This window comes from Arachis duranensis, chromosome 2 (genome assembly GCF_000817695.3).
Source record: "Arachis duranensis cultivar V14167 chromosome 2, aradu.V14167.gnm2.J7QH, whole genome shotgun sequence".
In the NCBI taxonomy this organism is placed as follows: Eukaryota; Viridiplantae; Streptophyta; class Magnoliopsida; order Fabales; family Fabaceae; genus Arachis; species Arachis duranensis.
The window spans coordinates 80,601,644-80,624,556 of record NC_029773.3 but is presented as its reverse complement, the minus strand read 5'-3'; the positions used below and the strand labels follow the sequence as shown (position 1 = coordinate 80,624,556).

The 22,913-nt window shown below is 32.5% G+C and overlaps 1 protein-coding gene across 1 annotated transcript; it reads left to right on the top strand.

The window, feature by feature from the left end:
• Positions 1–1,554: 1,554 nt before the first annotated feature.
• LOC107475241 (protein FAR1-RELATED SEQUENCE 5-like) lies at positions 1,555–21,984 on the top strand. Its single transcript, XM_052257895.1, has 4 exons — positions 1,555–1,824; positions 19,713–20,449; positions 20,546–20,832; positions 21,167–21,984. Exons 1-4 carry the CDS (start codon positions 1,555–1,557, stop codon positions 21,982–21,984), a joined length of 2,112 nt encoding a protein of 703 aa, XP_052113855.1.
• Positions 21,985–22,913: the final 929 nt, after the last annotated feature.

The following is a 22,913-nucleotide window of genomic DNA, read 5'->3' as shown; positions in this document are numbered from 1 at the left end:
CCAAAAATTAAATCTAGATCTAAGAAAAGAGATTAACCTAAACCTAATCCTAATTCTAGAGAGAAGTGAGAGCTTCTCTTTCTAGAACTACTTCTAAAACTAACTATCTATCTAATAATCCCCTAATTAGTCTATGGGTGTGAATGTGTGTCAATCCCCTTCAATCCTTGGCTCTTATATGCATTTTGGCGCCAAAGTTGGTTGCTGAAAACCTTCCAAAATCGCCAGGCACGTGTTGCATTAATGAGGTCATGTGCCACCATCGGCGCGTGAGCGCACGGTACGCGTGCGCGTCCTTTGCCTGTTTCGCAATGTGCGCGCAAGCGCCTTGTGCGCGTGCGCGTGCATGGCCTGGATCAATTCTTTGGCTTTTTGTGCTTCCCTCCACTTGTATGCTTCCTTCCTTGCTTCCTTTGATCCATGCCTAGCTTATTTCAATCCTGAAATTACTAGCAAACACATCAAGGCATCTTATGGAATCAAAGAGAAACTAGAATTCATCAAAATAAGGCTCAAAAAGCATGTTTTTACACTTAAGCACGAATATGGGAGAGATAACAAAACCATGCTAATTTATAGGCTAAATGTGACAAAAGGTTATCAAGATGCTCTGAATTTAATACAAAACAAACCATCAAATTGGGGTTTGTCAGTTATATATTTCAATCATTTATGTAAGTAAATAAACTAAAAAATAATCAAATCAAATCATGACGGTAAATAAATAATATAGAATAATATTATACATTTAATTGTATTATAATTAGCTCATGAATAATGTATGATTATATTATTTTAGGAAAATATTTTTATTATAATTATATCAAATTAATATTTAATATGTTATTTAAATCTATTTTTTATATAACAATAATATTATATATATTTATATATCACTTTTTTAAACTCATTCTTACAAATATTGACATATAATTAATATAGATAACATATATACTTAATAAATATCTTTATTAAATTAATTATAACGATTAATACAAGATAATCTCATAAGTATAACCTAATTATAGCAAGAGTTTTCATAAAAATAATTGACTACTAATTTGAATATAATTGATATAGTTAAATTTATACAATCGATAAGATTGAGAATATGTAGCAATTATAGCAATTATTATATCAATTATAATAATAATTCACGTGACTTCATATACAGTAATTTTTTGAAGGTTGTGGTAGGCTTAGAGAAGGGGGGTTGAATCTATGCCTTCCTTTTTAAGTTGCTGTTATGACCCTTTTTGAACAAAATTACAATTCTGATTCTGTTTAAACTCAGCAGCGGAAAATTCTTTGACCAACAAGGGATAAACAGGCTTTTTGATATGAAAAAGATGATTCCAGTCCAGAAAAATCAAGTTATCAACAAAAGGAAAACCTTTTCTTTTCAAAGATTGCAGATTAGCTAGAAAAGATGGACACAGGGCACGATACTGGATAACCCCTTCATAAAAATCATTGTTCATGGCAGATTTGAATCTATAAGGGTTATAGTTCGAATGAGAGGTCAAAAAGTGAGCTTTGTGATCAAACGGCCCAATGTCAGGTTCACTAACTGATTTGAGAGGAACTCGAGTTTTACCTCTCTATGAGCGCACAGGAACTGACCTTGCCCTGGGTTGTGGTGGCTCGGGAACAGGTTCCTCTATCGCCGGATGCTTCCCTTTGGATGAGGATGGCTTTGAAGAGCCAGGTTTTGAAGAGGCAGGTTTGGAAGGTGTCGCCTTTGGTGGTGGTGTCGATTTGGCAGAGGCAGGATACCTTGGAGTGGTCTTGGTACGAGCCATGGGATCAGTTCGAGGAGGAGAGGTAGGAGGAGAAGGTGAAGGAGTAAAAGTGGTGTCTTGAGAACGAGTTGATGGTCTTGGATATCCTGGAAGTTTATAGATTTTCTCACGCGATGCTCTTTTAGCAATGAATTTCTTCCCCATTTTGGTTAAATTGATGCTTTTGATGGAAGAGAGATAGTGGAGTGAGAGGGAAGAAACCAAAGGATTTGAGGAGAAGTTATGGAGGGAAGAGAGGGAGTGTTGGTAACCGTACCCAAAAGTTTTCCAAAACCATGCAATTGCATCACCTTTTTGAAATGACATGAAAAGACCTGACCTCATAAATTTAAGATTTGATTTGATTTGAAAATAAAACAGGAAATGAATTTTAAATTTTAAAAAACCAAAAAATAAACTGAAAAATCTTTTTGGATTATAAACATTAAATGAAAAATTATTAAAAAAATAAACACACAGCCCATCACCCAAAAATGTAACATTCACATATGGGCCCAGAGATAGTTGGATTTAAGGAAACACAATGGACCACTCTAGATCTGATTTTGAGGTTGGCCCAGATTATCTTTCATTTGAAACAAGCCCAGAACACGCTGGCTTGATGGAGACGTTCATCACCTGCCCAGAATTGTCTCATACCTGTTTATGAGACAAAAATCTCCAGCAAATACATCAGCAATTTTCAAATAAAGAATCATAACTTAAAATTCCTAGACAAGTCCTAAGCATATAGAATCTATCCTCAGCTAATGGTTTTGTAAAAATATCTGCTAATTGCTCCTCAGATTTAACAAATTGAATACTAATATCCCCTTTTTGAACATGTTCTCTTATTGAGTGAAATTTCACTTCAATATGCTTCGTCCTTGAGTGCAAAACTAGATTTTTAGAAATATTAATGGCACTCATATTATCACACATTAAGGGAATATTTTCAGCCTTTAATTTGTAATCAGCTAGCTGTGTTTTTAACCATAAAAGCTGAGAACAACAAGAAGAAGCAGCTATATACTCAGCCTCTGCAGTGGATAAGGCCACTGTTGGTTGCTTCTTACTTGACCAAACATTTAAGGACTTTCCAAGGAAGCAACATAAACCAGAAGTGCTCCTTCTATCAACTCTATCACCAGCAAAATCTGCATCACAATAACCAACTGTAGAAAAATCATCAATCTTAGGATACCATAGACCAAAATTGGATGTGCCATGAACGTATCTAATGATCCTTTTAACTGCAGAAAGATGTGACTCTTTAGGTTTGGATTGGAACCTAGAACATAATCCAACACTTTGCACAATATCGGGTCTAGAGGAAGTTAAGTACATAAGAGAACCAATCATTCCTCTATACTTAGTCTCATCAACATCTTTCTCAGCTTCTCCCTTATCTAACTTAGAACTAGGATGCATGGGTGTTCCCATGGGTTTGGCATTTTCCATACCAAATTTCTTAACTAATTCCTTGACATACTTTTCTTGATGAATGAAAATACCTTTTTCAGTTTGTTTAATTTGCAGCCCAAGGAAGAAATTAAGTTCACCCATCATACTCATGTCAAATTCACTTGTTATTAGTTTTCCAAATTCAGAACAAAGGGATTCATTTGCTGATCCAAAAATAATGTCATCAACATATATTTGGACTAGAATAAAAGAATCATTAGAGTTCTTGATGAATAGAGTCGTGTCAGTGATGCCTCTTTGAAAACCATTTTTCAAAAGAAAAGAGCTAAGTCTCTCATACCAAGCTCTAGGAGCTTGTCTTAAACCATAGAGAGCTTTAGACAGTTTGAAAACATGATTAGAATGTTCTTTATTTTCAAAACCAAGAGGCTGCTCCACATACACTTCTCTATCTATCACACCATTCAAAAATGCACATTTCACATCCATTTGATATAATTTAAAACCACAAAAAGCAGCATAAACTAAGAGAAGTCTTATAGCTTCCATTCCGGCAACAGGGGCAAAGGATTCATCAAAGTCTATTCCTTCTTCTTGGTCATATCCTTGAGCCACTAGCCTTGCCTTGTTTCTTGCAATGCTACCATCTTCTCCCAACTTGTTCTGAAATATCCACTTGGTGCCGGTCACTTTCTTTCCACTTGGCCTTGGAACCAAAGTCCATACTTGGTTCTTTTCAAACTCAAGAAGCTCATCCTCCATAGCTTTAATCCAAGAAGGGTCACTAAGTGCTTCCTTGACGTTTTGAGGCTCTATTTGTGATAGAAGGGCAATGTTGAATCCTTCATTGGCCTTTCTAGTGGAAGACCTTGTTTGCACTCCATGAGAGACGTCCCCAATGACAAATTCCTCTGGATAATTCTTCAAGAATCTCCATTCACGAGGTCTGGTTGACTTGGAGGCAGATTCAGTCACCAAGGGATTCTGGGCGCTGCTGGCTGCAGAATTTCCTTCAGATTCATGAGACAAAATGGAATTGTCTCTTGAATTTTCAGCATTTACAATTTCTGGTTCAGCTTGTCCAGAATTTTCTTTTCCATGATTTTGAGCAGATTCATCCTCCTTTTGAGATTGACTTCCTACATCACAATCTTCCAAAATGCTTTGTACCAAGTTAGTATCACAAAATATAACATGTATGGACTCCTCAATAATTCTAGCATCTTGATGATAAACCCTATATGCTTTACAAGTTGTGGAATATCCTACAAACAAACACTCATAAGCCTTTGGATCAAATTTACCCAAATTTTCTTTGTTATTTAAAACAAAACATTTGCATCCAAAGATGTGCAAGTAATTTAAGTTTGGTGGGTAGCCTTTCCAAAGTTCATAAGGGGTTTTCTTCAAAAATTTCCTTATGATTGTTCTATTTAAAATGTGGCAAGCTGTGTTAACCGCTTCAGCCCAAAGGAATTTTGGAACATTACTCTCACAAAGCATAGCTCTTGTCATCTCTTGTATGCTTCTATTTCTTCTTTCCACAACACCATTTTATTGTGGTGTTCTTGGACAAGAGAAGTTGTGAGATATTCCAAATTCCTCACAAAAGGATTCAAACAAATTATTTTCAAATTCAGTTCCATGATCACTTCTTATAGAAAAAATTTTTAAATCCTTTTCATTTTGAAGTTTCTTGCAAAAAGGTTCAAAGGCTGAAAAAGCTTCATTTTTGTGTGCAAGAAATAAAACCCAACCAAACCTAGTATAGTCATCCATAATTACTAAACCATAATGTTTACCACCTAGGCTTTGAGTTCTTGTTGGACCAAATAAATCAATGTGTAGCAACTCAAGTGGTCTTTTAGTAGAGATGTCTTCCTTTGGTTTAAAAGAACTTTTTGTTTGTTTTTCCATTTGGCAAGCATCACAAGTAATGTCTTTGTCAAACTTTATCAAAGAGAGACCTCTTACTAATTCTTTCTTTACAAGTTTGTTTATTTGAAACATACTTGCATGGCCCAATCTCTTGTGCCATAACCACTTTTCAGATTCTTTAGAGTGAAGACAAGCTACATTTTGATCCTTTAGTTCATCAAGAGTAAGTCCATACATATTATTGAAATGCTTGGCAACAAACATCACTTCATTTGTCTTTTCATTAACAACACAGCATTCTAGCCTTTTGAAAATAACTAAATATCCTAAATCACACAGCTAACTTATACTCAAAAGATTGTGCTTTAAACCACATACCAAAAGCACATCATCAATGAAAGTAGATTGCTCGTTACCTATTTTTCCAACAGCAATGATTTGACCTTTACCATCATCTCCAAAGGTCACAAAACCTCCATCATACTTATTTAGTTTGATGAAGTAGGTTGACCTTCCAGTCATGTGCCTTGAACATCCACTATCCATGTACCACATGTCCTTTTTGTTCTTGGATGCTAGGCAAATCTGCATGATGAGTTTCAAGTAGCCTTAGGTATCCAAATTAATTTGGATCCTTTGAAGTTAATCCATCTTGGTTGCCTAAGTGCATTGAAATCACAAACAATATTGTAAACTTTGTTTCCAACAACTCTTTTTTCAATGAAGCATTGTGCATATGAGTGACCCAATTTCTTGCAATTAACACAATGATTTTTTGATGTGTGCCACTAAAATTGAGGTGAGTTATATTGCTTGAAATGATTAAATGGTTGGAATTTTTTGGTTTTTGGAGGAGATGCATTTCTTTTGACAAACTGATTTTTGTTATAATTTTTCTTCTTTGCAAAAATGTTTTCACCAGAATTTTTTTTGAATATTTTTACGTTTCGAAAATGAGGTTTTGTTGTAAAATATTATTTTCTTGAAAGCATCCTCTTTTTTTGAAATGTAACCCAAACCTGGCCGGTTTGGACTCGGACCAGTTCTTGGTGAAGGTTCAGTTTCACTTGTGTTTGCTTCATCAAATTTTTCTTCACAAGTTGAAACATATCCGATACCTGATTTGCTTGGTATGGATTTGGTATTTGATGAAGAAGCCACAAATTTTATAGAAGAAGTATTAGAAACTGCATCTTCCTTGGCTATGTAGCCTAAACCAGATTTTTCAAACAGTGGTCTTTGACTTGCAAGTAATTTGTCCAAGTTTTTGGAACCTTGAGCAAATTTTTCTAAGTCACCATTCAGCCTTTTAATCTTATCATTTAATCTTTCATTTTCAGCAATTAACTCATGAGAAGGATCCACAATGTGCTTTCCTTTTAATTTTTCAAGTTCAGATTTTAGAAATCTGTTTTCTTCAATGATATCTAATGCACATTCAGTTTCCTTCACTTTTTCTCTTAAAAAATTATTTTCAGCTCTTAACACATCTCTTTCAGATCTGCATTCATTGTATTTATCAAGCAGTTTTGATGTGTTTAAAGTGAGATCATCAATAATAGCATGCAAGTCCTCAATGGTCAAATCATAATAGTTTACCTCATCAAGATTGTTGTTTCCAGCCATGAAGCAGTCTTTGTCATCTCCTTCAGATTCTTCTTCTTCATTTGAGTCATTCTCAAGATCCTCCCAAGCTGCCATGAGTACTCTCTTCTTTTCGTTCTTTCCTTTGTTCTCCTTTTTGAGCTTTGGACAGTTTGATTTGAAGTGTCCAGCCTTCTTGCAATGATGACACGTCACCTTGCTCAAGTCTATCTTGTGCTCCTTTGAACTTGAACCCTTGTATTTGCCCTTGCTCTTCATCATCCTTCTAAATCTCCTAGCAAAAAACAAAATCTCGTCATCTGAAATACCATCACTAGACTCACTATCTTTTGGTTCTATTTGTGACTTGAGGGCTATTCCCTTTTTCTTTGAGTCTGTGTTTGTGTGTGTGGCTTCATAGGCAAGGAGTTTTCCTCTCAGCTCATCATAGGTTATGGGACTTATGTTGTTACTCTCGGTTAGGACAGTGGCAGTGTTTTCCCATTCTTTTGTGAGACTTCTAAGGAGTTTTCTCACCAAGGTTTGTTCTGCATAGTTTGTACCCATAGCAAGGTTGTTGATTATGATTGAGAATCTCTCAAATGCTTCATCAATGCTTTCTCCATCCTTCATGCTAAACATCTCGTACTCTTTTCGCAGCATATCAGTCCTCGTTTCTTTTACTTGTTTGGTGCCTTCGTGTGTAACCTGGAGTTTTTCCCAGATTTCTTTGGCTGTCTTGCATCTAGACACCTTCCGGTACTCTTACAAGCTGATAGCACAGTGAAGAAGGTTGATTGCTTTAGCATTCAGCTCTATCTTCTTCTTATCATCTTCATTCCATTCAGCTTCTTCTTTTGGAGTCACCACTTCATCAGCACTTGTTTTTGTTGGAATCTTTGGACCGCTTACAATGATCTTCCATATGTTGTAGTCAATGGATTGGATGAAGATCCTTATCCTTTTTTTCCAGTAGGAATAGTTCTTCCGGTTGAAGAAAGGTGGCCGATTGTTTGACTGGCCTTCAGTGAGGGTGTAAGCAATTGTGGTTGTGCCCAAGTTGTTTGCCATTGCATCTTTGCTCCAAGCGGTTAAACTTGATTCTTGAGACCTTAGCTCCTGATACCAATTGAAGGTTGTGGTAGGCTTAGAGAAGGGGGTTGAATCTATGCCTTCCTTTTTAAGTTGCTGTTATGACCCTTTTTGAACAAAATTACAATTCTGATTCTATTTAAACTCAGCAGCGAAAATTTATGAGACAATTTATTTTTGTCTCATGAATATCAGAAAACAGAACTCAGCAGAGAAGTGAAAAGTGAACACCAGCATGTATCCTGGTTCGGTTGCCTTGTGCTATGCAACCTACATCCAGTCTCCTCCACAATTATGGAAGAATTTCACTATAGTTAACAGTATTACATACACCAATTTCACACTCAGGTTCTAACCTAACTTGACATTGGCTATGCTAACTCCTAACTATTCACTCTTAATGCTAACCCAACTAAGAAAGGGATACCAAACAGGTACAAGATACAAGACACTTAACCAACCTAAAGAAATCAGAAAATAACTCTAGACTTTTCTCTCAAGTGTATCACTCAGCCTTTTTCCACTCATGGCTTTTACTTGAGCTTTCTCACAATGCCTTTTCTCACAAGAAATTACAGAAAGATAAACTTAGAAAAGTACATTACAATCAGTAAAAACATGAAGGAGATTGACTTCATCAGCAGCCTCTTAGCTATGTGCAAAACTAGATTCGCAAACCTCAGATGCAGTTCTTCAGTATTGGCAGAATGCTTCTTTGAAAGAAAGCATTATCCAAGTAGATGAACTTCTTAACAGAACACTGTTCTCACTCTCTGGTTTTCTCTCCTTTCCTTCTGAATGAGTAAGAATTCTTCTTTTATTCTCCTTGCATGTTGCTGGGTTCTTCTTCCAAGGTCAACACCTTGAGCCTTGAGCTTCACCAACCCACAGAATCACTTTTTCTCATTAAACCTTAGAGTAGAAACTTTGCTTCTTGACTTCTTCATCTTGACTGAAAGCCACAAAGCAGTAACCATAGAAATCTTCTCATGGTCAACTTGATCTTAGCCATTGAGGAACTACTTGGTCCCCAAGTATCACTTGTGACCGTAGATGTGAAGCAGAATAGGGCAGAGAACAATTTTACCTTGAATGTCATTTTCGGATAGAGCAGAGAGTTGGGAGAAGAGAAGAAGATCTGATGCATGCAAGATGAGATGGATTACCTTTAACCTAAGCTTGATTTGGTTTGGATTTTTTGTTTTAACTTGTGTGCTTCAAGCTTAAACTTTCTCTCTCTCTCTTGCTTCTTTGGTTACTAGCTTAGGGAGGAAGCTTTTTCTCTTTCTCTTTCTTACTTTTCTGAAGCCTTGATGTGACTTGATTAGAGAGGAGAGGAACGTTGCTTCTCGTAAGGCAAGATGGTGGGAAATTGAAAATCAATTTCGGGCTTGGATCGGGTTCTTCTCTAATTCAGCCCGTTGGTGCCTTGCTTTGCTTCTTTGATGAATTTTGTTTGAGATGAATGACTTGGGCTTGTCTTTATTTTTCACTTACCATTCAGCCCATTAGCATATATCTTTTGTTTGATGTTGGGCTGCTGCAAGACTTATTTTTGGCCTGCATCACTTATCAACAATAATCAAAACTAATTGGGTGATTAAATAATATTATACATTTAATTGCATTATAATTAGCTCATGAATAATGTATGATTATATTATTTTAGAAAAATATTTTTATTATAATTATATCAAATTAATATTTAATATATTATTTAAATTTATTTTTTATATAACAATAATATTATATATATTTATATATCACTTTTTTAAACCCATTCTTACAAATATTGGCATATATATAATTAATATAGATAACATATATACTTAATAAATATCTTTATTAAATTAATTATAACGATTAATACAAGATAATCTCATAAGTATAACCTAATTATAGCAAGAATTTTCATAAAAATAATTGACTACTAATTTAAATATAATTGATATAGTTAAATTGATATAACCGATAAGATTGAGAATATGTAGCAATTATAGTAATTATTATATCAATTATATCTATTCTATTCTATTCTATTATATAAAAATAGAATTTTTGTATTTAATAATGGAACTGATGTGGCATGCTCTCGAGGTGTTTCCAAATCTATTTCATTTAATTCGTCAAAGCAAATCAATTATAATTAATTAATTATATCAATTAATTAATTTGATTAGCCATTCAAATCTCATCATTTATTATAATTTATATAAATTAATTAATTATAATCAATATTCAATGCGTTATTAAACTACGTATCAATTATCGATATTTTTAATCATTCTAATTATATCAATTGATATAGTTTTAATCTGCATTTAAGTATAATAATTTTATTAGAAGATAGTTGATGCACATATTAACAGTGACCTATTTAATTTAATATCAATTAGTGGATAATAATAATAATAATAATAATAATAATAATAATAATAATAATAATAATAATAATAATAATAAAGTCTACACGGTACATGCATGATATTTTAGAAAGGTAAAATATATTTTAAAAAATTAGAGTATTAATAATCAATTATGATTAATATCAATATCAATAATTAATTTTTATAATTATTTTTTGTACTACTAAAGGCTACATATAGTGTTTTTCTTTTTTGTAGAATAAAAAAAGTTGTGATTCATAACATTTTTGTAAAGTTATATCGTATGGACACAAGATTAATTAGATAACAAATTGAATTTTAATTAATATGTTTTATTTTCTGTTCATATTTTTTTATTAATTATTTTATTTTTTATATTTACAATAATATTGAATGTAAAAAAAATAATATTGAATATTATCTATTTTATTTATTTAGATTCATAATTAAATTTGATATAATTATATCAAGTATCTAGAATTAATAATAACATAATAGTATAATTTTAAGTTGTATAACATAATAAAAAAATATAGCAATTTATGTATGCTTCCTATATAGCAATAATATTATATATATTTATATATCTCCTCTTTTAGCTCTTTCCTAAAAATATTGGCATATAATTAATGTTGATAACATATATATTGAGTAAGTATCTCCATTGAAAATATTTGTTAACTATTACCGTGTATAATTAGTGTGTGTATATATATATATATAAGGATTAATAGTGAATTGTTACAATTATTTATCATCTAAAAAATTCGTACCTTAGACATAGAACTTTTTCTGTTTATTATTTTTCATACCGAAATGATACTAACTACGATTCTATTAACAGTATTACCTATGATAGATTATGTAATGAAAAAGTTTGAAAAATAAAGGCAAGAATTATAAGGTTATGAAAAGTCTCATCCAAATTTGACAATAACAACACGACTTACATAGAAATGGTTCTTATAGATGATAAGGTAAGTTGATTATTTTCTATGATTCTTTCAAGTGATGCTAGATCCATTTTATAAATATTTTTTTGTTTATATTTTAAGTTTATTTGATAAATAAACCCTTACACGAATTAAAGACAATGCGATTTTATAGATTTATAAGTGCGTGCTAATAGCCTTTATATTTAATTTGTTTTAGAGTGTGATAATAGCCAATATGTTTGTGGGTAGATTTAAATATTACTATATTATTTATGATCACATTCAGTATTTATGTATGATTTATTGAACAAAATAGATTATTAAAATCGATTAATAACTATTTTAGAGTTAATCCAATTAATACTAAATTAAAAAAAAAACAAATAATGCATAACATATTAATTTTTTATTAATCAAATTATTATAATTTAAATTAATTTTAAAAAATAATTTAAAATTATAATTTCAATCTTATCATGTGCATCGCACGGGTAATTATTAGATTCATGTACCACAGAAAAACACTATTTATAGACTTTAGTAAAACAAAAATAAATATGTAAATTACTTATTATTAAGGCAATTTTTTATTATGTACAGTAATTACGCATTATAATTGATAAGTAGTTTAATAGTGCATTAAATATTGATTTGATATAATTATAATGAAGATATGTTCTTAAATTAGTATAATTATATATTATTCATTAAATATTAATTATAATATAATTATAATAAAGATATTTTTTATAAAATAATTTAGAATGGATGAAAAATTCCATTCATTTTGGAGAGAAAACAGACTCACGAGAAATCGATATGTCACCTTTATTAATTGGGGGAAAATTCAATTTTAGTATATTAAGTAGATTTGATCAATACTAAAGCATTGATCATTGACTGTAATGAGAGCTCTTGCCTCGTCTACACAAAACTTAGTAAAAAGAATCATAATCTGATGAATAATTGAAAAGAATTTCTACTGTCCACTATGGTGTATATACAATCTCTTCCTCCAAGAATGTCATGCGAAATGGTGGTCCCCGTATTTCATTTTTTTATCGCTCAAAGCTAACCATGGTTCATCAAAAGTGATCAACAAGGAGAGATTTTTAATTTTGATATGGAAAAATTGATGGTGTATAACAGGATTATGAGGTTTAAGGTGTATTATCGAGCTGTGATGGCTGCTGAGCTCAAATCGGACGGACTGATTTGAGAAACTGAAATCGAACGATCTGATTTCAGTAATCGGACGGTACGTTAATCGGTGGGTCTGATTTGCGTCATGCTGTCACGTGGCGAGCATTCACCTGCTTTCCTCGTTGGTTTCGTTCCATGTAAAATCTCATTACGAGTGTCTCCCTCCTCCCAGCAACAATCACTTTCACTCTCATCTCTCTCTATTTGCTCTCCAATCCCACAATCTTATTCAGTTTTCACCATTGTTAGACTACCGAAAGCTTACAAAAATTGGAAAACAATGCCAAGAAGAAGAAAAATTAAAGAAGTAAATCAACCACAGAAGTAAACAATGCCAACAAATATAATAATAACATTATTAATCATAATAAATTTTACGTTACAAATATTCAAATTCTATACTATTTAAACTACTTATATAAGTCTCTTATCACTATTCCTTCAAATGCCATCAAATTTAGCAATAGTGTGGAATTTGAATATTTGTAATGTAAAATTTATTATGATTAATAATATTATTATTACATTTGTAATATGAATATTTATTATATTTAATGAGTTATTCATAGAAATTAATAAATTAATTATTGGAGTTATAAATTTATTGTATTAGTTATAATAGTGAGATATAATAAATATATGGATATGGATTCAACGTCTTTTGAAGGTTACAAATTTGATTACAAATTTATATATATTGTTGATTTGGAAATAATAGTTGATTTGGCAAAAAATAGGTCATTGATTTTAATATTTTATCAAGTAAGCGATGTTGCTGACATGGCATTAGTAGAAAGAAAAAGATGTTTTAAAAGTAATGTGTGTAAACTTATGTATCTACTTTTATATATTAAGAATAGATTTATGCTAAATTTAATGTCATTTAAATGAATAGTGATAAGAGACTTATATAAGTAGTTCAAATAGTATGGAATTTGAATATTTGTAATGTAAAATTTATTATGATTAATAATACTATTATTACATTTGTAATATGAATATTTATTATATTTAATGAATTATTTATAGAAATTAATAAATTAATTATTAGAGTTATAAATTTATTGTATTATTTATAACGGTGAGATATAATAAATATATGGATATGGATTCAATGTCTTTGTAGGTTACAAATTTGATTATAATTTAAAATTGATTATATTTTTAAATTAAATATACAAAAAAATACTTTAATTATTTTTGCTTTTTATACTTTTTATATTATTTTATAATACTTTATATATAATTGTATTTTAATATCATTAAAATTATACATCTTTTAATATGTTATTTATTATTCTTTTTTAACTAATTATGAACTATGATTTACTAACACTGCAGGGAAGGAAAAGTCTATACTATAAAAAAATTTAAAAATAGAAGATACAAATAATTTGTATAGGCCAATTAAATGTATAATGAAAGCAAACTTTTTACTCACAATTGTTGTGAAAGAAATTAAAGATCCAATTTTAAACACTTTCCAATACTATTTTGAATTTGTATCACTTGAGACATTCTCTGACAGACTGGGTCAAAAAAATACTAACAGATAATTTTATTTTATACTATTTCAATTATTCTTATTAAAAACAACTTATTCAAAAAAAATCTACACATTTTTGTTCTTTTTATTGTAGATGTCATTAGAAAAGTACATCAAGAGATTGAGAAGAAAGAAAACCATACAAATTCAAGACACATCTTCGGAAGAAAAATATACATGCAAAGATGGAACAAACAACATAATAGAAAGTGAATACAACTTAACAATTCATAAAGAACATGCCTTCACAAGAACCTCGACAAAAAGAAGAAAGCAACAATTCTAACAATAACCAATATAAAAAAAGGAGGACGAGCGCCACATAAGAAGACTAAATCCATCAACTAAAACAAATGCAAAAATCAAACTACCAAATTAAAATGTCATTTTGTACAACTCTAACATCCAAATCTTTTGTACTACAAATTATTTTAAACAAAACATTTTTCAAATTTAACTTTAGTTTACACATATTTAATTTAATTCTACAAAATATAAGCATTTTTAATATTTATTATATACTATCATTAATTTACCATCCACACATTGCGTGGTTCTCATTCTAGTTAGTTTAATCCGTGGATCACAAGTTGAATTAACTGTCATAGAATCAACAACACAGGCATTGGTTTTCTAAGAAAAAGGATAGATAACTAACAATATTGGTGAACAATGTAAACAATAGATATATTGGATGTTCATTTTACTAGGTGTGCGGATGGTTATTATAATATTAAGATTTAGATAGGTAATTTGGAGGTGTAGTGTATTTTTATTTATTGGTAATTGTTTATGTTGTTCAAAAAAAATTATTGATTATCTAACATTATCCGTTTTCTAAGGCTTCAATATTAATTTGGGTAAGCTTTTGTTATCTTTTTATTGATCTATTTTATTTAGGCTTTTTATTTTAATATGGTCATTGAATAAGTGTAATACAACCAAATGAGCGTTAGAGCATATTATGCATAAATATGGAAAGAGTAATGATTTTTATAGAAATAGGTATTAACATTTTGAAAGAAACCGTGAATCATGGTTTCAGAAAGAAGGAGAGTGGAATGAAACAAACAATAACTGTAGGATCTTTGATCAATGGCGAAAACCTATTAAAAATTTTGAATATAACGATTTTAATGAGGAGGCAACGAAGAGAGAGAGGCCTAACGCAAAAAGAGAGACATAGCATTTAGCTTTAGGTAGTGTTTGTTTTTGGAGACAGGATACAGAAATATGAACAGCATATTTTTAAAAAATATTTGGAAGCGGAGACATAAACACTGAACACATTGTTTTCGAGACAATTTTTTATGATTTTGTGTCCACTCGTTTATAAAGGATAATGATGAACACGAGATTTGAAAGAGTGACACAGACTTCTTTATGAATTTTTTTTATTCATAGATATTTTTTATATTTAATTACTCTGTTGGTCCCTATAGTTTTGTGAAATTTTCAATTAAGTCCTTATACTTTTTTTCTTTTTAATTGAGTCCTTGCACCAATTTTTTTTAATTGAGTCCTTACACTTTTTTTTTATTTAGGTCTATGTACTAAATCTTTTTTTTTCTACTGAGTCCCTATAAAATTAAGCCAATTACTATTAAGAAGGACTTAATTGAAAAAAAAAATTAGTGCAAGGATCCAATTAAAAAGAAAAAAAAGTATAGGGACCTAATTAAAAATTTCACGAAACTATAGGGACCAACAGAGTAATTAAACCTATTTTTTATTATTCCACTGTTACCCCTTCTTATTTTTTCTAATTTGCGTTGTTCTCGGATTTTTTCAGGTACTCTTTTCTTTTTATAGAATTTTTTATTGGGTTGGATAATTCATTCCTTCTAACATTTTAACATTGTATTATATTATTTGATTTCTAATAAAAATAATAATAAAAATAATTAGTCTTAAAATTTTTGAAAAAAAATATATTATCAAAAGTAAAATTGATCTTTTAAAATATTAAAAAATAATTTATATATTGTAATTGATTTTATATAATTTAAAAAAATAAATTTTTTGAAAAGAAAAATCAATTTTTAGATAAAAAAAATTTTGGTTTTCTAAATAAAAATAGATTTTTATGTGCAAAAGCTATTTTTTTTTCATGTAAAAATGGATTCTTTTTTAAAATTAATTTTTTATTTAAAATTAATTTAACTTATTAACCTAAACAAAATTTTTTATTAATCGAACTCAGATTTATTTTTTTGTTAATATTAACCATATGTATTCCTACATATTAATAAATTATTATATATATTTTTTATTAAAATTTTTTTGTCCCTCTAAATATTTTTTTAAGTTCTACTCTCATTTTCTATTAAATTAGTTTGTACTTTATGTAGAAAATTTGGAATTACATGGCTATTTTAGTCATTTCATATAATATTTTAATTTTGTCCATGTGTATCCAAACATAATACTGAACATTACATTAGTGTCTTATACATCGTATCCAAACACAATACACAAACAATAATTTTTAGGAAAAGTACGAGGAAACAATACCCTTATTGTACAATGCATACAATGGGGTTTAATTGAAATTAAAAATAAATAATGGGTCACTAATTAATTTCATATTATTTTTAATTTGAAATCTGAAACCATTTAAAATTAGTCTTAATTATAGATTTAAATCAATTATTTAGGTTAAAACGAGAATCTTCCTGGCGGCATCTCCTCCTCGGTTACACTGCTGCCCCATGCGCTAATTTCCACCTCCTAGAGCAGCCAACTGCCTAGCACTGCATCCTGTTGATCTTCTTCCTCCTTCAGCTACGATTGAACAGTCCACCGCCAATAACAACTAACCAACCAGCGCCGCACTCTCCTCCGCACAGAACGAAGCCGGTTGACTCCTTCAGAATGGCAGAATCGCAAGAAGAACATGTTTCAAGTGAGGATCCTTTTTTATGCACTTCACCTAGCCAAAATTTATTAATGGAGGTCGATATAGTGGAACCGCTAGATTGTGTAGTGATGAGCGGATAATTTATACGCTTTTTGGCACTGTTTTTAGTATGTTTTTAGTACATTTTAGTTAGTTTTTAGTATGTTTTTATTAGTTTTTATTTAAAATTTACTCTTCTGGGCTTTACTATGAGTTTGTGTGTTTTTCTGTGATTTCAGGTAATTTCTGGCTGAAATTTAGGGACCTGAGCAAAAATCTGATTCAGAGGCTGAAAAAGGACTGCAGATGCTGTTGGATTCTGACCTCCCTGCACTCGAAGTAGATTTTCTAGAGCTACAGAAGCCCAATTAGCGCTCTCTCAATTGCGTTGGGAAGTAGACATCCTGGGCTTTCCAGAAATGTATAATAGTCCATACTTTGCCCGAGATTTGATGGCCCAAACCGGTGTTGCAAATCAGCTTCAGAATTCCCGGCGTTTAACGCTGGAACTGGCACAAAAATTGGAGTTAAACGCCCAAACTGGCACAAAAGCTGGCGTTTAACTCCAGGAAAAGTCTCTATACATGACAGCTTCAATGCTCAGCCCAAGCACATACCAAGTGAACCCCAGAAGTGGATTTTTACGTCATTTACTCATTTCTGTATATCCTAGGTTACTAGTTCACTATAAATAGGCTATTTTGACATTGTACCTTTATCTCATGACACATTACATGTTTCTTATTGTATCTTTTATGGCATGAGTCTCTAAACCTCATGGTTGGGGGTGAGGAGCTCTGTTGTGTCTTGATGGATTAATGCAATCACTACTGTTTTTCATTCAATCACGCTTGCTTCCATTCTAAGATATCACTTGTTCCTCAACTTGATGAATGTGATGATCCGTGACACTCATCATCATTCTCACCTATGAACGTGTGTCTGACAACCACCTCCGTTCTACCTTAGACTGAGTAGATATCTCTTAGATTCCTTAATCAGAATCTTCGTGGTATAAGCTAGAATTGATGGCGGCATTCAAGAGAATTCGGAAGGTCTAAACCTTGTTTGTGGTATTCTGAGTAGGATTCGAGGATTGAATGACTGTGACGAGCTTCAAACTCCTGAAGGCTGGGCGTTAGTGACAGATGCAAAAGAATCACTGGATTCTATTCCAACCTGATTGAGAACCGACAAATGATTAGCCGTGCTGTGACAGAGCGCATTGAATATTTTTACTGAGAGGATGGGAGGTAGCCATTGACAACAGTGAAACCCTACATACAGCTTTCCATGGAAGGAGCCTTGCGTGCATGAAGAAGAAGATAGTAGGAAAGCAGAGATTCAGAAGATAGAGCATCTCCAAAACCTCAACCTGTTCTCCATTACTGCAAAACAAATATCTATTTCATGTTCTTTTACTTTTCACAATTAAACCTGAGAATTATTGATATCCTGACTAAGAGTTACAAGATAACCATAGCTTGCTTCAAGCTGACAATCTCTATGGGATCGACCCTTACTCACGTAAGGTATTACTTGGACGACCCAGTGCACTTGCTGGTTAGTTGTGCGGAATTGCAAAAGTGTGATTGCGATTTCGTGCACCATGTAGCCTCTGATGTTTCAGAAAATTTATCATACAAATAAGAAAACTTAGCCGGTGATGTCGCAGGCCATGGTCACAAGTTGAACAAGGTGAGCAATTAAGATCCTCAATTTCTGCCATGGATGTTTATTGTGCGTTTAGTTTCTATGTTTAGTCACAATGTAAATGAGTACTTTAATTGTATGGTTATTGAAACATGCAATTGTAAGCAATCAGTTGAGATGCAAATAAATTTATGTTTGTTTTATATTTAATGGTATCATTACATGCATTGAGGATTAGCTAAAATTAATTAACCATTGCATGCTTATATGATTACATCCAAGAGCACATTTTTTCGTATGTGTTTTTGTATATGAATCTATGCTCTCTTCATTTTAAATGGCATCTTTATTTGCTAATCATCTTATTATGGAATTACGTGCTTATATGGCTGATGGGATAGCATAATTTAATTTTTTGGTATGCTTATATGAATGTATTTTTATCTATGGTGTCCGTATACTATCCCTACGTGATGATCAAGCAAGTATTTAAAATAGATAACCATAGGGTGATTCAGTGGCTGAATTTGTTCACTGAATTGAAGTGAATGCTACTTGTATTTGCAACATGCTAACCATGGAATGCTTATATTAGTGTTTTAATCATGTAATGGTATGTTTATATGCTCACTGCATATTTTTTTAGTTATATGCTGATATGCTTCCTGCCTTGTATTTGGTTATTTTTCATGCTTATATTAGTATTTTAATCATGTAATGGTATGTATATATGCTCACTACATATTTTTTAGTTATATGCTCGTATGCTTCCTACCTTTTATTTTAATATTTTTCATGTTTATGGGAATATGTAGTTAATGAATGATGTGCTTATGTTCTTCTTGCATCTGAAGAAATGAGTGTGTGTATGTAAATATACATGAAAAGAATTTTGTGGCTGGAGTGAAAAAAGAAGCCACTAAAGGGTGAGTAAGGCCCTTAACTATTAGCCAAAATGGAACAAATAATTCCTAATGATTTTCATTGAATGAGAAAAAAAAACAAATAAATGGTGAAAATTAATTAAATAATACATGAAATAAAAAAATCTCTTTGCTTGTTTTGTAGCTGTTGATGTGTTTTCGGTGATTGTTTTAGAGATTTTTATTGAAATGAATTTTGATCAGGATCTTCCTCCTTTTAGTTACTCTGTTTGTTTGGAAATTTTAGGCCACGCAGTTGTCGGATGTTACAGATGTTGGAAGTAAAGAGATGGAGCTTATTGATTAGGTATTGGAGTCTAGATTACTTTTGTGTAGTCATAATGTTCATGTTTGATTTGATAACTAATGGTAATTAATTTTTCATTCGAATTAATATAAAATACAGTTACCAGATCATGGTTGCCTTCAAGAAGATGAGATACCAAGAGTTGGAATGCGATTTGCTCAGTTACAGATGGCTCATGACTTTTATGCGACCTATGCAAAGAAAGCTCGATTTGCAACTAAGATAAGGACGACAACATTTGATAAGATCACAAAGGCTCCCATTAACCAAGCTATACACTGTAATCGCGACGTGATCCGCGAGTCTCGTGTTAAAGCACCAACGCAGAAGAATACGATTTCAGCTACTGGGTGCAAGGCAAGGATATATGTAAAGTTTGATAAAGACGTGCAAGACTGGGTTTTGCTCAAGGTTGACTTGATGCACTCTCACCCCTGTTCACTGAAAAAGGCAGTGCACTACCATGAGTATAGGCAGCTGACGATGCATATGAAGTGCGTGATCGAGGATAATGATGAGGTTGGGATTCGACCAAACAAGATATTCCTTGCTTTGTCAAATGAGGTTGGTGGCCCCTCTAACTTGGGATTCTCAGAGAAGGATTTAAGAAATTATATAACAGCAAGGCTCCGAAATAACAACGTGAATGCGGATGTCAGGGAGATGATGAGCTACTTCAGGAGAATGAAGGACATCAATCCGAACTTCTTTTACACGGTGGAGTTGGACGATGAGTGTAAATTTAAGAGTGCAGTATGGGTCGATGCAAGGTGTAGGGCGTCGTATGAATACTATGGAGACGTCGTGTCAGTTGATAGCACTTACAGAAGGAATAGGTACGTAGTAGTTAAGTTGGTGTTTTTTCCTTTTCTTGATAAAATGCTATTCGATCGTGATTGGCATTTCTTACATCTGGTTGGTTTTTCTGGTAGGCATGGATTACCGTTTGTGTCGTTCGTTGGGGTCAACCACCATGGTAGGTCGACCCTCCTCGGTTGTGCTTTATTGGGGAATGAGGAAATCGCAAGTTATGAGTGGGTTTTTAGCCAATGGGTCAAGTGCATGGGAACTGCTCCACAGTGTATCATAACCGATCAATGTCGATTCAAGTACCATGCGATCAAAAATACTTTACCCGACACACGCCACAGGTGGTACATCTGGCATATTATGAATAAGTACCTTCCAAGCTTGGGGGTTACCGTCGGTACGGAGCTTTGTATGTTGACTTAAACAACATTGTGTGGAACTCTCGGACCGAGGAGTCATTTGAAGATAACTGGGATGATTTTATAGATGAGTACAACTTACATAACAACACATGGGTGTCAGGTTTGTTACTGTACGATTACTTCACACGCTTTTATTGCAATTATTTGGCATCTGAATGTTTAGTATATGGAGAATTTTTTATGACAATTATATGGATGTTCATTATAATATACATTTGGATGTTTAATATATCATTGATTGTGGATGGTCATTTCTCAGGTGTAGTAATATGTTTGGTGTAAGCTTTCTATCCTTAATTTGGGATTATTTATTCCTTGTAGATCTGTATGATGACCGACGTATGTGGATCCCAATATACTTCAAAGGTGAATTTTGGTCAGCAATGCGGAGTACGCAAAGGAGTGAGAGCATGCACGCATTCTATGGTGGATACTTACACAGTAAAACTAGCTTGGTTCAATTTGTTCATGAATATGACAATGTTCTTGGATTCAAGGAGCAGAGGGAACTGGAGGATGATGCTGCAGACTCGAAGGGGGTTATCCCTTGTGCAACCACCTCGCCTATGGAGAAACAGTTTCAGCAAGAGTATACCACGAGCATTTTTAGGGATGTTCAAATTGAGTTTGTGAAGAAGGCTAACTGCAGAGTTTCTACAGTTGATAAACAGGGTTCATTGGTCTGCGTGACGATGGAAGAGGAGAAACTAGTCAACGATACTATTCTATGCGTTTCGTACGATGTTCACTTTGACCATTCCACACAGGAGCTTCGTTGTGAGTGCAATCTTTTTGAGAGTTCAGGTGTGTTGTGCTGTCACTGCCTTGAAGTTTTCCATTCATATAAAGTGTACAAAGTACCTTCATGTTATGTTCTCCCTCGATGGAGCAAGAAGATAAAGCGCAAACATACGTATGTCAAAAGTAGCCATGATATCAGTCGGTCGGATGAGAGTCATGTTGCATTCAAGGGACTGTGTGCACACTTCTATAGTGTTGCTCAAGAGTTCGTCGGTGATGATGAAGAAACAACATTGCCGCATGTTGCTTTGGAAGAAACAATGGCCACGTTGGCTGCGCACCATGCCAAAAAGAGGTCCGAGAGCGTGTCAAAGACGCAGACGAACATTGGCTCATAGAGTTCGAACGATGTCAGTGTTGATGACATCCAAGGCCCATCGAAGGTCACCACAAAGGAGAGGCCAAAGATTAAGAGGCTCGGCGCTATCCTTGAGAAGTCCTTCAAGAATTCAAGGCGGAGAAAACAAAAGAATTCATCCCGGTAGATGTTTGGCTTAATCTCAACTTTGTATGTTTATTTGGTATATTACTATTCTAGAACATAACTTTTGGACTTTTTTCTTCTTTTTTCTGGACAGGTGGTTCGTCGACACGCATTTCAAGATATACACCATGGTTCTGTTGCTGGCCTAAATGTCCCCGAACAAGCCGATGGTTTCATGTCTTTGTTAAGCTCCTTCAACAAAAAGTAGGATTAGTTGGACAAGTTTGTGATAGTGTATATTTTCTCATCTCTGTGTTTAAGGATTATTGTTAGTTTCAAGGTTCTAAGGCAGATGTTGCAAAAGATCCACATGTTATTAATTGCAAGAACCATTTTTTTAAGGGTTAAATTGAACCATGTTACTATTTTTTTTCCTGTAGACTTAATGCATAACGTGTATATTTGATGGTTATTCTGTAATTTACGTTGTAGTTTAATTAAGTTGTTCCAGATTTCTACATGCTTTACTGTATAGTTTATCGGTACGTACCTGTTCGTCATAGACATTATTTTCACGTATTTTTTAATGAACTAAAGTGGATGTTCATTTCTATAGGTGTTCAGATGTTCATTTCTACTATAAACAAGGATGGTTAGCCGTTAGCATTCGTGTGTTTTGATTTTGACCTTGTTAGACTGGATGTTCACTATAGTAAGGTATAAGATGTTCAGTTTAGCTATATTGGTGGATGGTTAGTGGTCACCTATTTCAATATGCACAAATATGGAAGTTTTACAAAAAAAAATTGATAAAGCCGGGATTCTCACATCTAAAAAGACATG

What these genes read in the sequence shown, in the direction of transcription:
- LOC107475241 (XM_052257895.1), top strand. Translation starts at nt 1,555, where the DNA reads ATGTCAGGTTCACTAACTGATTTGAGAGGAACTCGAGTTTTACCTCTC. An exon ending in AGCACTTACAGAAGGAATAG is followed by an intron (nt 20,450 to 20,545) that starts GTACGTAGTAGT and finishes TTTTTCTGGTAG; the next exon opens with GCATGGATTACCGTTTGTGT. An exon ending in TACCGTCGGTACGGAGCTTT is followed by an intron (nt 20,833 to 21,166) that starts GTATGTTGACTT and finishes TATTCCTTGTAG; the next exon opens with ATCTGTATGATGACCGACGT.